Source organism: Trachymyrmex cornetzi, unplaced genomic scaffold (assembly GCF_001594075.2).
Source record: "Trachymyrmex cornetzi isolate Tcor2-1 unplaced genomic scaffold, Tcor1.1 scaffold56, whole genome shotgun sequence".
NCBI classification, from domain to species: domain Eukaryota; kingdom Metazoa; phylum Arthropoda; class Insecta; order Hymenoptera; family Formicidae; genus Trachymyrmex; species Trachymyrmex cornetzi.
The window spans coordinates 437075-453497 of record NW_017299871.1 but is presented as its reverse complement, the minus strand read 5'-3'; the positions used below and the strand labels follow the sequence as shown (position 1 = coordinate 453497).

The following is a 16423-nucleotide window of genomic DNA, read 5'->3' as shown; positions in this document are numbered from 1 at the left end:
TATATAGATATATATATATATATGTGTGTATATATATGTGTATCTTCCTTGATATATTATCCTTTTCTTTTTTTATAATCGTTCGCGTTAAACTTCGGACAATGCGAACTGATCGCGGTGATTCAAAAATGAAAAAAAAAGAAAAAATATGAACACCGAAATGAAGGATCGAGGGGTGCGTAGGTCGCGGGCCCCTTTACGATCTCGTTGACGGCGGCGCGTACAAGGACGATGTAACGACGTGGAAGGTTTTCCGGTCGACGTACGAGCGGCTACTGAAGCTCCCGCCGCAAGCACGGCGAGCTTCCAGTGCGTCGACTCCGTCGTGCACCCGAAAGCTCATTCTCCAACTCGCTCTCGCATTCGGCCCCACGACATTCTTCCTCTCTCATCCGCGATCCTCTCTCCCCAAGCCCTTCGTAGCCCATCGATGCCTCCCTGTCGCACTCCTGACCACCGTCTCTCTATCTTTGTCTCATTCCCCTCGTCCCATCCCTCTCTCCTCCTCTCTCCCTCACAGCCATTTTAGCGTCGTCGTCGCGATCAGGCGCGCCAGTGTGGGCTGCGCGCGAGGAAGCTTTCGCGTCCTAAAGCTGAACGGACGAGGAGCTGCGGGAAGGGGTGATTGATTGGCGCTGAAACTTCGCGACTGATTGAATCTTTTTTACGTTTCAATATCGATATCCCCGGCCCGAGATGGCGGAGAGCGTCGGAAGCGAAAGAAGAAGACTCCGAGAGTAGATGCCTTATGTACATATATATGCTTCGTAACGCGAGTTTTCATTCTCGCGGGGTAAAGCCATGCAACCTCTGGCTCCGTCTTCCGTTATCCGTGATCAACCGAATCTTCGAGCTCGAACGAGCCGTTCTCTTCGTTTCGCGCACAATTCGGTGCGTATGACGTGAAGGAGACGGCTGATCGAGATTATCGGGTAGGAATTATCGGATGGGAGAGAGAAAGTTTGATATAATGACTCCGACGTGACACTAAGAAGTTGAACGTGAGCGATTTGGAGACTTGCGCTCGTCGCGTGGCAGCAGTTACGATTTGGCTTGATGGATATTGATGACATTCCGCAGGTTCCTGCTAACATGTAGAAACGGACACGTATAGCGTACGTTTAAAAAAACTAGCTCGGTTAATTGAACTGTGAGCGATGCGCTAATTACTGCAACTGTTGGCCGATATCCGCGTGGCTCAATACTCCTCTCGGTGATTTTGATCGATTATTCGCGTTTAGTATATCTATGGCAAAAGGTCATTATGACGTGCGAGATATGTACCGAGTTAAATGTAACTTTCATTGTCAAATCCACACATTTCTAAGTATAAATAAATAAAGTGGAAAGTGATTTGCAAGTATCGTTGGTAAAATCGAATTGGAATTGCCTCGTTTACACGTTTTATCATTCGAGTTTAGCGGACTCACCCTCGAGTCTCGGACGCCCCACATAAATGCGTTTACGTATACGACGTTTAAAGATACCAAAAGAAAGTGCATGAAATAGCCTTGGGCACTTCGTTTCCATTTCAAATTAGCTCTCGATTCGCAAGAAAGCTCGACGATCGCTTAATCTGGTTTGAAATAGATCGGATTTATCGCGGATATATATACGCGGATATATATTGCGCTAATTAAAATCAGACGAACGTATCCCAGTTGGGACGCTGAACTCTGACGTATAATTCGTTCTACCGCAGCGTGGGCAATTAACTGTAGCTTATTGATCAGGCATGAATGACGAGCCGTGGATAATCGCAGGTAACATGCGCAAGAAAGGCACGTGGTAAAAGGAAATCCGGACAGAAACAAGATTCGTATGGTGCACACTTCGACCGCGTTCTTCACTGCTTGATACGAAGGTTAGCAAAAAGCAGCAACATCCCGCTCGTAATTAAAAATGTATCCGTCGGGAAAAATGTCGAGTCGGCTGATCCGTTGTTCTGGCTTCACTCGACAGGCATATCTCCGCATAAATGACGAGTGTAGACTGCAGAGTCGATCGCCAGTCATCAATATCTACCGGATATCGAATGCTGTTACGATTATTAACACATTGTTGACGATGCGTTCGGCTGTCAATCAGCGTTACGTTTTCAGTTTTATATAAATTGACATGTGTGCTAGACTGCGCGGAACAAGATTTTATATTTTTTGTGGGTTTATCCTCTTATTGAACCTCCAACAGGTTTTATTTGAAGGAATTATACGGAAAACTACTTGAAGAAAGTGTATAAGTGTATTCATATAATTTTAATAATCTATATAGGTACGTGACAACTTACACATTTATTGATGCTACGATATTTAATATATTCCTCCAATGATATTGATAAAATACGAAGAAAGTATGTCAGTCGATATATATACGTGTCACTTTTTTTATATTTCATATAATAATGCAAATACATATTTTATATGTATCCGTTATTATGAAATTTTTATCGCTTTATTAAATAATACTTATTAAGAGAGAGAATAACTAAAATATCTAATTATGATTTATTGAATAAAAAGAAAGTAGCAACCGGTAACTTAAATTCTTTACAGATTAAATTAATGAAATATTTTATTTGTGGTTATTTAATAATTTGCATAGAATAATATTATCAATTTTATATTCTATGTCACGATAAATGAACCTCGAGATCGTGGACTTTTTATTCAGGAGGCATTCATTATTTAAAGTTTCTCATATGCCTTGAAACTTTTTCTCGATTCAGGCAGTGAGTAAGTTGAGTCTTATAAGTGACAAGTAGAAAGATAAAATACGATAATGATCATGATTTTCCTGGATAATGAGGGATTTTAACATCAACGGCACTCCGTTTTCCTCCTCCCCTTTAAGCTTGAGCGGATCGATATAAATTACCTCGGATAGTCTAAGAAGAAATCTGTCGATCATGATTCTTAGGTTAGAAACATCTGGATATCACGCACAGTTACGTTAATTAAGGATGAATGAGTAGACTCCAGATAAATAACCAATCTCCATTGAAAGTATGATATAGTGATTGACGCTTGCCTCGAAAATTATCGGTGAAGCCTCGTTCCGCTTCATTTCCGCTGCTTTCCGACACATTAGTGTCTTAATTGGACACTCCTCAGAGATTTTTTAAAATTGCACGTGATATCGTATGGATAGATTCTCATAACAAAAATAAAATTCCATTTTATAAATATATCTTTTAACATTTTTTGCCATATAAAAAGGTTATTATAACTTTAATACGTTTATACATAAGTTAACTCTGGTATATACGCCATACTTAACATCAATTTAATTTATTAAATATTATTTATTATATTTAAGGTAAATAAACTGTACCAGTAAAAACTTTATACTGTCTACTACTATGAAAAAAATTAAGAATCTGAAATACTTGTTTTTTGTATTAAAAAAAAACTTTTGAAACCTTTGCATTGTCGTATATTCCACAGAGATGCTTGTAGGTGGGATGTACGACTCGTAAAAAAAATTATAAATAATGTTTAGAAATAAGACATAAAATGACGCAATAACTTATAAAATATGTTACAAAAGAATTTAAAGAGTAAGAATGATAAATATATATATATATGAAAAAGAGCATGGTTGGGTTATGTGACATACATGGTTAAAGGTAGAATAAAATAGAATTTATTATAATTAAGTAATCAGCTGGTATTTGTCTAGTTATTTTAATCATGATCATGGATCGTTTCTATTTCATCAAAGTCTTGTTGTTATGTACGTATTTTAGATTAATTCAATCAATTTTTTTTCAATGTACCTTACACAAAGTTAAAGTTCTTTTACATAATTCAAATTGTATTACGATCTGTAGCTTTCGTACAAGTAATACATCCACGTTTTTAATTAAATTTCGCATTCTCTGGATCGCGGTGAATCAAAGCGTTAAGCATACATGATTTGGTGAAGTATACAAAAACATTTTTAGCATGAGAAAGATGTTTCTCGCATCGGAGGTTAAATATTTCTCTTAAACTTTGTACCTGCTTGACGACTGGCATTTCCGTAAGGTTTTCCACCTCCGGTGATATGCGGGGATCTATTCGAGAAAGAGAGGAAGGATTTGAATCTCACGGAAGTCAAGGCGCGAGTTAATTTGTCACTCTCTTGACTCTCTCTTACACAATTTCCTTTCCTCAGGCCCTGCGAACATCTTCCTCATTATCTTCGGAATAAACGACCGTTAACAGGGAACGTTTGACGTCGGTTAGGCCTAAGAGTGAGGCGAACGTGCGGATTGTAATCGTAGAAACGGTACTTTTCTTCTAGGTATCAGAGACACGAGGAAGCGAAACACGATACTTAAATAAATGCATTATAAAGGTGTTGATTTTAGAAACATTTTGCGCGCGAATGATTGTTTCCGGGAATATGATGGCATTAATTCACTTTTCGATTTCCTTCAACAAAGGAAAATCAGCCCGACTGTCGTTTGTGATGACACATTTTCTAAAACAGCGTGTTGATCATATAAGTTCAACTTACTAACTTTTACGTGTAATTCGATGCATTAATTATTTGAAAATGATCATCTCTCCGAGTAAATAAACAACATTGTTCTCGTATTCAGGCAACCAAAGTTTCTAATCCGCAAAAATGGACGGGACTGTTCCATCAACGTCCCGTAACGTGGATTCCCAGCAGTTTTGCGAGGGATCCGCTGGTAATAAAAACGTATTTGAGATCGGGTATGCGTTCGCATAAAACGTAAAGCGATGTACGCACGTACGTCACAACGGAGCAGGGTAAAAATTTTCGGCGGTCCCAGATGCAGCCGGCCGATCGAACTTTAACGTCGTTTACAAGCGGCTTCTCTCGGACGGTCGCGTTCTCACGTTCCATTGCAAAACTGTCGAAACTGTCGAATCGCGGACAAAGGGTGTATAATACGAAAGTTACAAACAGAGGTGGAGGACACAGAACGAGAGTGAGAGAGGGGGAGGGAAGGGTGAGATGGAGGGAGGGAGAGGAAAGAGATAGACGTGTCGGCGCGAGCATGAGCGTACGAGCTGCGATATGAGTACCGATGCAAGTTCTTGGAGCGTATAATATTCCACGTGCGAGTTGTCACTTCGTGACCGCATTTCAGTGACTAATGAGCGCTTTCGAAAGCACGTTAGGTACTGTCAGATACACGGCTGCTGTGCAATGCCATGGCGAGCTTCTGTGAGGGGATCGTGATATACATACATACATACGCGTATACATGTACGTACGTGAACGTGTACGTGTACATGCACGATGTTATACATGCGCTTATCGAAGAGACGATAGAAGTGAAAATCGGGATTAGGGTGTATTGAACAAGCTGTTTGTCTTGAATAAAAAATAATTCGAAAAATATATCGGAACGGTACGATCGATTTAGAACTATTGGTAAATTTACGACTATTAAAGTTTGATGTAGTCTAAGTCGATAATAGTTTCTATGTTATTTTATAATGGGATATGTTATTTTTTTATTATTTACATGTAACTTTCGCCGTCACATCTTAAGTATAAATAATAATGTGATTATTTTTGCCACTTACCGTTAATAATATATTTTGTTGTTGTCAAGAAGTTGTTTGAATTGTTGAATGTATGAGATAAATAGGATTGAAAGGATTAATTCAGATTAATCAGGACTTATTGGAATAATTGGTATTTAAAGAACAAGCCATATTTTTACAAAATACAAGAGGGAAACGTTTAATATTTACATATGTGAACAATGTATATAGCATTTCGACTAAGATTGTTGTTACAGTACTGTATACAGAAAAAATATAGGATACAGTGTGTAGGTACTTTAACAGTCGAAAATAAGATATAAGTGTACAGTATTAAAATCATTTTGGACGCAATTGGTTGTTTGCTCGAAACACGAGCCGGTTATTACTGCGATGACGAAGGAGCGATCATCATTAGTTTGCATTATCAAATAAATTGCAATGAAAAATTAGAAAATATGGAAAAACGTTTTAAGCCGAAGATTATAATAAGAGCCTGTAAAATTCAATGAAAATTTCATGTACAAATTGTTAACATTTGTGGTAATTTCTCCTTGTTTAATCAATTTCACAATTTAGCAAACGTACCTACTTGAATAAATGTCGATTTCATATTCCTGATGTTTGGAATTCTTGTTGAAGCAAAAATTTATTGAAAAATATATATTTTATACTAGAATTATGTATAAAAATATTTGGCTGAGGTGAATTATTTACGGTTATGAATTATTTACGGATGAGTATTTATAGCTGTAATACATGGAATTGTGAAAATAACAATTTTGTATTATGATGACTTTTTTCATTGAAGAAAAATTTCGACAAAAGATTATCTCTTGAAATAAGATGAAATATACGCGCGCCGAAATAATTTTTATTCAAAAAATAAAAACACTCAATATATGTTATGAAATAAAAATTTCGATTAATATTATGCAAACTAATGATTACTTTTTCATACGATAATTATAAGTTAATCATTTTAATAACAAATTACAAACAAAAAAAGTAATGTATGTGAATAGTACATAAACGCTTATTAAAAGATTATTTAATTATTTAGTGTGTTCACGTAGAACAGTATATATTTTAAATTTGAGCCGCTGCTTTCCAGATATTATTAGAGCTTATGCAAATATATTTGTAACAAATATCAAACAGTAATCGAAGAGCTCCGTAGAAAAGTAAAACAATAGAAAGAACTTGTAGATGATAGAAATCTATAATAATTACTGTAAAACCGAATAAGTGCATTAATAAACTTACTTTTGAGTATACTTACTTCTGAGTAATGTACATAACAAAAATGTGTATACTATGATATTTGTTATTATCAAAAAGTAAAAACACTTAGGAAGCTATTATAATTGTATGTTTTAGAAATCTAGATTGTACTATTATTCTATGGAGTTTCTTCGATCAGATACTTATAATTTTATTTAAGGCTTAATATTCAATAGTTTATTTTGCAAAAAATTGCATATAAATAATGTTAATGAAAAATCGTCTCATTTATTAATGAAAATAAAATATGATTAACTTGGATTGACATATGACATTCTAACATTAACTATACAAATTAATAATATAAATAATAGAAAGGGTAAGAGTCAGTTATCAAGTTCGCACGAACAACAAGTTAAAAAGTTAAAATATAAAAATCGACTGTAATTGAATTAAATCAGAACAATAATCATAAATGTTTAACATCACTACAGTTATTCAAATGTAAAATATTTATGCTTTCTTATGACATCTGAAGATGGCTCAAACTAGCAGCCGAAACATGTTATGATTATTATTCTAATTTAATTTAATTACAGTCGATTTTTATATCTTAACTTTTTAACTTGTTATTTGTACAAACTTTATAACCGACTCTTATATGCCCTTTCTATTATTTACATTGTTAATTTGACATCAAGAGTCGTGGTATTGATTAATTTATTGTTAATTATACAAATTAATTATACAAATCATGCATCATGTAATTAATTAATATTAATATAGTATCGTTATTGTGCTTGTTTGCTTAATCCCTACTCTGATTTCTATTTTATCAGACTTGTATTGTAAGACGTATATTTTATGATGTATGTCATTTCAATAATGTCGGAGACGAATCAAGTTACAGTGCACATGTTAAAGTGAGATTGCTCCATCAGAATTAATTATAAAACTATAAAAAGAATTTTTTAATTCATCCGATATTTAAAATAATTCTCAATCATGTTCAAATATACTTGAGAAATATGACAAAAATAAATTAATTCCTTTTTTTCTGTAAAAAAACTGCATGAAAATATTCCTATTTCTAATAATAATGCATAGTTAATTCTGAGAAAAGAATCTCATTCACAAATCTAGCGCGTTCTCATTCGTATTTAGCACTATCTTTCTCTCATTACCTCTTTATATTTCAAAAAATATCATTCATTATGTTCGAATATTAACAATATTTAATTTTTCTAGAAAATATATAATATATAATAATTGACTTTTTTTTGTGACAAAAAAAGAAATAATAATTTTGGTATATTTTCCGGATTAAACCCGTGCTGATTTTCAACCCGTGCAAACATTTTGCCATAGCACCATGGATGTCATATATGTATAAATCTCCAATCCTGAGAGTAACCAAATCTTCTCGTACAGATAATTAACACGCGATGGTGTCTTTTATAATTAGCAAAACAAAACTTATATCTAGTGAGTCGCGAAAAAACACCAGTTACTATAATAATTTTTTTAATTTCTTGGAGATATACGGTACGGCATGGCGCGGCCGTGGCGAGCAGGTTACTATTCTAAATAAGGGATCTTTACAACCTGGGAGTAACAATAAGTGCAATTTTATGTACAATAGTCTCTATCACTGCTGTGGATTTGTTCAGTGCGGCGTCTGCGCTTTACAACTTTGAAACGGTGTCCTTACAAGGCTTTACTTACAATCTGCGCGGCCAAACCGACCGATGATTTTGATTATTATCTCGTTGGATAGCCCAACGGCCCAATGTGATTTCTCGCGGGATTGCTGACGAGCATCGCGAGCGCATATTTATTTCATTTTCACGGTTAAGAGTCTTCATGCGTGAAACAATAATCGTCTATCCCGGGATCACTCCTGTCAAACGTGGTCGCTCCTCCAAACAGTCACGTTCTTGTCACGATCGACAGATGCTAAGTATGTGCCGTGTGGATGCCAAGACACGGCCGGTACTCCTGTCCTGTGTACATTTAAATGGCAAAAATAGATTAGTAATCATTGCTAAAATATTCTTTGACGTTCTTTCAACTCATTAACGCAGCGAATAGTAATTTCCTCATTTTTCGTTTAATCCTTAAATAATGCCTTTTCAGTACGGCATACCCAACTTTTTTTCAATGTTCCTTTAATACTTTTTCTATTGCATATATAACTTCTTTATTAATAAAGATACATATATTTAATGCTTGATACCGTTATGTTTATTAATGTCTTGTTTCGATTGAAAAAAAATTGTTTACAATATATTCATTTTTGTGAAAATTATAAGTAATCGAATTGGGTTGGGTATGTCATATCCAAGTATGCTGTTTTCGTAGTGTTTTGATGGTTAATTATCTTTACATTGGAATCCCAATGGAAAAAATCTCAATGACTGCGTTAACAAAGAAAACAGTTTTTCAATTATTGTAAACATTTTTAACATGATTGGTTTATACATTTAGATTAGTGAGGAACTTATAGGCAAGATTAATCATATTAAAGAATGTTACAACAGTTGCAGAGCTGCTTTCTTTGCTGAACTCAACTAATCATCATTTTTGAAATATAACTATATCGACAAACAAAAAATTTTGTAAAAAATACATAGTATAGAATTATTATTTGTACATATAGTATTAAATTAGACTGCATCAATGATCTCTTCTTAAGCATATATTTTAGTAAATGTTTGTTTTTAATCATAAAAATACAGATAGATTGGAAACTTTTTCTAATATTATTTATTTAAAAATAGCTGGTGTTATCTCGAAAACTTTGTTTGAAAAAGTAAAAAATTAAAATTGTGATGCTTAATATAGATGATGTTGAATAGATGAGATAAACTGAAAGGAATTTGCCTACCAATATCGAATATAAAAGTTTATCTCCCAATGAAAGAGATTTTTCTATTCAAACAAAATCAATTTGTTTTGATATCTTTCAAAAAATTAAATATTTTCAAAATTTATGAAATTTATTTATCGATCAAATTTATTTAATTATTTATATCATTTTTAATTGACGAGAATTGCTGTAAATATCACGATTATAACAATTTAGTTATTATATACTGCAAATATATATGTATTATATTAATAGTCATTATATTATATAAAATTGTTAATTTTATTAATATGATTGAATATTGACTCCAGTGCTTCGACCGATAGATGCAAAGTGAAAAAAGACAAAAAAAAAAATTGTAAGCCAATGGCTCGATTTGTATGAGCGCATTTTATGAAACTGTGAATGGGTATATATAGGGCAGCGAGTTTTAAACAGCTACAGCCAAAAGCTTTCAGAGGCAGCTTTTTCCGTTTTCATCTCCTAACTTTTGTCTGGTGAATCTAATTTCCTTACGGCGCGACCCAGAATTATTTTGCCGCCGCTCGTAAGGGTCTTTCAATTATTTTGCTATTTTTACGAAAACGCCTCGTACAGCGTAAAAGGCAAGCAGGAAAACGCTTGGGAATGCTGTATGTCGCACGTACGATGAACTCTTGAACCTTATGCAATTTAATTCTTCGTCTTTCCTCCCTGAAGAGCGTTGTGACGTGAGAGAAATAAAATGGGAAATGGAACGATCGCGGTAATGAACGACGAATAGGTCAAATATAAATATGATTCGCGTGTAGCGGCTGGAATTTTTACATAGAAAAATTCACGACCGCTTAAATCGTTTCGTTAAAGATTCCATTTGAACGTGGTGGAATATATAGCGCTACGTAATTTTCTGTCCGAGCGGCTGCGCTCGTGCAGCGAAAGGTCTATAAAACCTGAAATCCCGAGGGTGATTCGCAGGGCTTGGTGAAATCATAAAAGGGTGTTTCTATGCGAGGACAAACGTGCTGAAAATGGCATGCCTCCTGCCGTTCCCAGTTTCTAGCAATACTGTTGAGAAATCCTTCACGATCGCATACGAATCAAGTGAATATTTTTCGCAAGGGTAAAAGCTAGATATGGAGGCACCCTGGAGGAGAGGAATCAGCTATAAACCTATGATTACAATTTTTATGAATAAGCAAAAAATTCTAAATGCTTTCGTGACGAGCCTATTAAAATTGCACAAACCAGAATACATTTTACGAAATGTAATCAAGCAACACTTCGTTTTATTATATACGTCAATTCTCCGAATTTTTAGTATTACGATTTTTTTAAAGATATTCTTTATAGATTAAACATTTTTCCAAAATTTTTTAGCCACTCAATTATCTCGTAATAAAACGATAATCTCGTCAAAGTTTTGCATGCGTTTTTTGTAGTATTTCATAAAAAATAATTCGATAACTGCGTATATTCAGCGATGCAATAGATTTACAGTAACGATACAATGAATCGAGAAATCCTAGAAATTTTAGCTTTTACATTTGTTTGTAATTCTATGAATAACAAAGCGTATTTAGTAGATAGAACAGATGGATAGAATAGTAATCGAATTGAATGACTGATATTCATTCACGATAGCTCATATGAGATTGCCAATTGTCGCTGTTGTTTTCAGTGAATTGACTCACACATCAATTCTTTGTGAGAAACCAACCCAACATCCATCAGTTTCTCATTATGTAATTGATGCGTTGATTATATCCGTACAGTGTAATGAAAGACAATCTGATATTCCATCGTCATTGTTTAATCAGTACCAATACAATGAGAGAGAATACGCGATAGTTCGCTATCATTATTTGGAGAATTAGACTGGAAATTAAACGTAACGTTTAACTAAATTTCCGATTATACGTTAATGAAGTTTTGTGATGTGTAGTACATATCACAAGTTTGTTTTTCATTGTTCACAATGAACATGAAAATAAGTCTGTTATAATAATAAGGTAGTTAATTTTATATTGTAATTTTGTGATTAACAATTTTGTGAGAGTATGATTATACATTTTAATTTGTAAAAAAAGAACTTTATATATATATATATATATATTTGGTCCAGTAGAAGTAACTCGTAGATTGCATTCAGGAGTAGAATCGTGTCATTCAGTATAATACGTTAAACGGAGAATACGTAGAAACATGGTTAAGCCGTAAAAAGCGACGTATCGTTCTGTCACGGTTTGACTGTCGCGTTTATTCCCGCGCGAGGTTTGTTGCCCGTCAGGAAAAGCGGGCTTATGCTGCGGTGAAACAACAACGTAAGGGAAGAAAAAGCGTTGCCCCACGAGTGCGTCGCGACGACCGCCCGTCGAGTACGCCGTCGTCGCCGTCGCGCGTCGTCGTAGCCAGCGTCGTCGCTTAGCAGAAACGATATTTCTAAAAGCAGCGTGCTTCGTATCCGGGATACCTTTGCGAATAGCTACCTTGGTGGTGTATATTGCGAGCGTGATAAAGGAGACCTATCCGTTCTTGCCGAAGGAGCTTGGAAATAAGCTTTCGCGAACGATGTTTCCACTCTCTTCCCTGCGCCACTTTCGCCTCCGCCTTCTCGCATCTCCCCCTGTCGTTCCATTCCGCCCACTCATTTTTTTCATCCAGCCGCAAAGCTAACGCGAGAGACAGATAGTAAAGGATCGAGAACGAGAGAGGAAGAGATTTTTATGAAAGAGGAAGAGAGAGAGAGAAAGAGAGAGAGAGAGAGAGAGAGAGAGAGAGAGAGAGAGAGAGAGAGAGAAAGAGAGAGAGAGAAAGAGAGAGAGAGAGAGAGAGAGAGAGAGAGAGAGAGAGAACGTAGGAGTATATGAGAAAGTGCAATGGATGAGCGCTGCGTGAGATAGACGTGGCAAGAGATGGACGGAACGTTACGAGTCTTTGAAATGTACGCTGCGAGAGCATTTTTGTCCGTCGTTCTTGCAAATGACAGAGTTAACATACAAACGCCGGTAAAGCCTCATATTCAGTCGACGCGCGGTAAAGGGAGGAAAAGATTAGAAAGGCTAGTAATACGTTCCTGGGAAAAGCGAAAGGAAGAAGAGAGCCGTATATACGAAGAGAGCAAGAGGAAGTGGATGAGAAGTAAAGAAATAAAGAGAGATGGAAAGATGGAGTGATTGTGGATTTTAGATTTTAACCCGAGGCGATAGAATATGCGAAGCGTAAGAGGATTATAGCGAAAGAGCGTCAGGAAGAATAAAAGGGCGAAATGGTGGAGGTACCATTTAACGAAAGAAACGCAACGCTGAAAGGATCAACGCTGCCCCCGTACCACCGTAAAGATGCAGCTCGTTTGTCGTCGGGGACGCAGGGGATAATTAAAATAATTATCCCTCATTGTGGATGCATAACGTCGGTTTACAATAATTAGATCGCGGCGATTTACCGATAATGAAATCGGGATGAGATCTCTCGCGGAATTTCATGTTCGAGACCGCAGTTCACTGTGATACACTGAAGAACAAGAGAGACTGAAGTGCAAGAGGCGTCACGAAACGATTATCGAGGGAACATAAAGGCGTTGGCATTTGTGATCGCATATCAATATCGATTCGATTAATTTTTTATACGGTGTTAATCGAATCGAAGGCCGCGCAAATAATATTAACTTTAGTATTTGATTAATGACGATATTACTCATCATAAAATAATATAATTGTAATGTATTGTATATTGCACATTGCATTATATATCATTGTGTTATCGAGGCAAATTTAAATGCGTTATTATTAGTAAAATCTCAATGAAAATAGATTAACGAGTAATACATAGGCATAAGCATTACTGAAATAAATTATTTTTTATCGTTATAAATATTTATATGTTATAAATATTTATTTAATCGATATCAAATGAGAATAGCAACAATGTAAAATATGATAAGCATCTCTAGAACCGATCGCAAATTTCTCATGAGTATTTCTCATCATAAATTTGATAGGTCGATATTATTAGATAACGTATTCTTCCATCACGTTTCTCGCAAATACTTCACGTAATATGTCTATGTAAAATGATGTGTACCACCTGTTGACACAGCGATGTACACTCAAAGCGATAAATTCCGTGTGGGAGCGATAAAATGGGGATCTTAACGTACGTAACACAGAATATAATAATCAGACGCATAAGAATGACTGAACGAAAGCAGGCTCGGAGGGGCTCGAGATTTTCATGCAGAGGGCTGTTGTTAGGAAAAGGAATGAAACATGATGCAGCAGGGAATTCCGCTCCGCACGTTAATCCATCACTTACGAACTCGCTCAAGCAAAAACGCGAATCCACCACTGCAAGATGAGATAATTTTGTTTTGCACATGAAAATATAAGAGCTTTGCGGGACAGTATTGTGGTAAAGCAAAAACGAATAATGTAATTTTATAAAATCGAGTACCTAATTGAGACCATGGCCGAGATAGCGGTCTGTAATCTAAAACCATGTTTTGAAAACTGCATATTATAAAAAGCAATTGAACGTCCGTGTTTGTAAATGCAATATACAATAGGTAAAAACCCGGTACAATGGAAGCTAGCGGAATACTGAGTACCAATTTTTATATATAAATAAAAATAAATTGAGAGAAATTGATTTAATATCAAAAGTAGTCATGGAGACTCCTCACTGCGTCGTATACCGATAAAATCTGTTCACCTGACCATAAACAATGCCGAATATACGACGTAAAAAAAACTAATGGTTTATTGAACTATATTGTCGGCCGGATACAATACATCAGGCGTGACCATAAAATCGTAATATCGCTATAATATCCCCCTTTTTTTCCTCGTTTTTTTTTTTAAACGAATATTCAACGGAGTGCAGCGAAAACAAAGCGACTCGGTCGCGGGATGTTTAGCTTTACAAAATGCGACAATTTCGCGAGTATCTCTCGCCTAATTATCCAAACGATCGTGAATCCACGCCATCAATCTATGTGGTCGCGAATACTCGCTCGACCACAAACAGTGGCGCTTAATGGCGCGCTCATTGGCAAGACACCCTGTGATTCGTAGGGATGGAGGAAGGGGCAAGAAGAGGAACGAGCGACAATACAGGCGACGATTAGATCGGCGTTATTCTCGTAGCAAATGACGCGAAACGATGACACGACGACAACGGCGGCGAATATAATTGTCGTTAAAGATGAGGACTTCGCGTTCGATCGCCGCGTATTGCTGGATTCACCCTGCATCCGATTTGCGTCGTTACGACGCACATCGGATGCAGGGTGAATCCAGCACATATCAATCGTAATGCTGCGGCCTTGCGCGAGAGCTCAACAGCTCGACAGCTTGGCTTTCGATGATTGCCAAGAACGCAGCCTCGCATGAAGAATCCCGGAAAAGCAGCAAGCAGGGCATTAAACGTCATTAGCACTCTCGACGTTACCTCATTGATATCACGAGAACGTTGCGATACTGTGCGCGGCTCTGTATTCTTAAACATGCGATAGAAAACGGATATAAACAGGAATATTTGTCGGACCCCGTCGTTTCCCACGTCTTTCCGTTTACTCTACGATACGATAATCTCTCGCACGGCGAGACCACTTTCTTTCGCTAGATTTTCAGGTTGTCGTTTTAGGTGCTATTAAGCTTCATGCATTTTGAAGTTATTAGGTAGTTCAAATATTAACTTAAACTTTAACTCGCCTTGCTTATCACCGCCGTTCTAAGTAGAAAGTTTTAAGTTACTGTGTGACGGCTGTGATTATTAATCAGTGACAACTTTTTTAATTCTTTCCTCAAATTATATTTTCGCGGATTAAAATTAAGATGAATTTTATTTTGTACACTAGTTTTATTACATTACCGTGTAAATCACAGATATTTGAAAATTTTATAAATGTTGGGGGTCGGCTAATCATAATAAGTGGCTATTAATGAACGTTGTATTGAGTCATAAATTTTATATGTATTGCCTAGCACAGGCAAAGCACGAAAACAATTCTGAATTTCAAAAGAAGCCTGAACGTAATCGAACTCAGCGACAAATAGATTTATGATTGGTCGAAATGTGTGGAAGTTACGGCGAAAAAATTAGTTCCCATAAATTTTGCTGGCATATTCGAATACGCGTCCGTAGTTTCCGAAACCAGATTTAATTCGTTAAGGTCCGCTATCAAATATTCGCTGTAATTCTGTAGAAATTCCTCCTGTTTAAACGACATTATTGAAAGCATGTCGTTACAAGCTGTGTTTGTATCATTTAATTAATGTCAGACGTATTAACGTATGGACGAGGACATTTGTCACAATTCATTTGTCACATTTGAATAAGCTCGTCAATATTTTATTGTTATTAATAAATCATAAAAGGATAAATTATATTAACATGTTGAAAATATATTATAATGAAATTATTTTACAACTAAAAATATGTAATATACGCGATACATACAATACGAATTCATTTATATTTGATTATTGAATACTTTTAGAGAAATTTTGTAAAAGCATATTGAATATATAATCATGAATTGAGTAAAATACAAAGTAGTTATGTTGCTAAATTATCTGAAGAGAGTTTATAGTACATGTTCGCCGGGCGTTTTCGATTCATGTTTGACGTTCGACGTCTTTGGAGACGTATTCAAAAGCTGCAACTGTAGTGACACTAGCGAAATTCCCAGTAGTATGCTATTCCAAGTTTGCATTCGCCATGTCTTGGTCCGAACTTCACTTTCACCCACAAAGTGAGGTACATGAATGCACGATAGTTTAAACACTGCCGCTTTGGACTCTGTGAATAACTATTGCTGTACGCTTTAACTCGCGTAAGTTCG

General features: G+C 35.9%; 1 protein-coding gene across 1 annotated transcript in view; it reads right to left on the bottom strand.

Moving 5' to 3' along the window:
• Positions 1-8046: 8046 nt before the first annotated feature.
• Atg16 (Autophagy-related 16) overlaps positions 8047-16423 on the bottom strand; it is a 409710-nt gene continuing 401333 nt past the window's right edge. Inside the window, exon 13 of the mRNA XM_018514936.1 lies at positions 8047-8734. Coding sequence (XP_018370438.1) covers positions 8635-8734 — 100 coding nt within the window. The 3' untranslated portion in view covers positions 8047-8634. The remainder of the gene's footprint in view (positions 8735-16423) is intronic.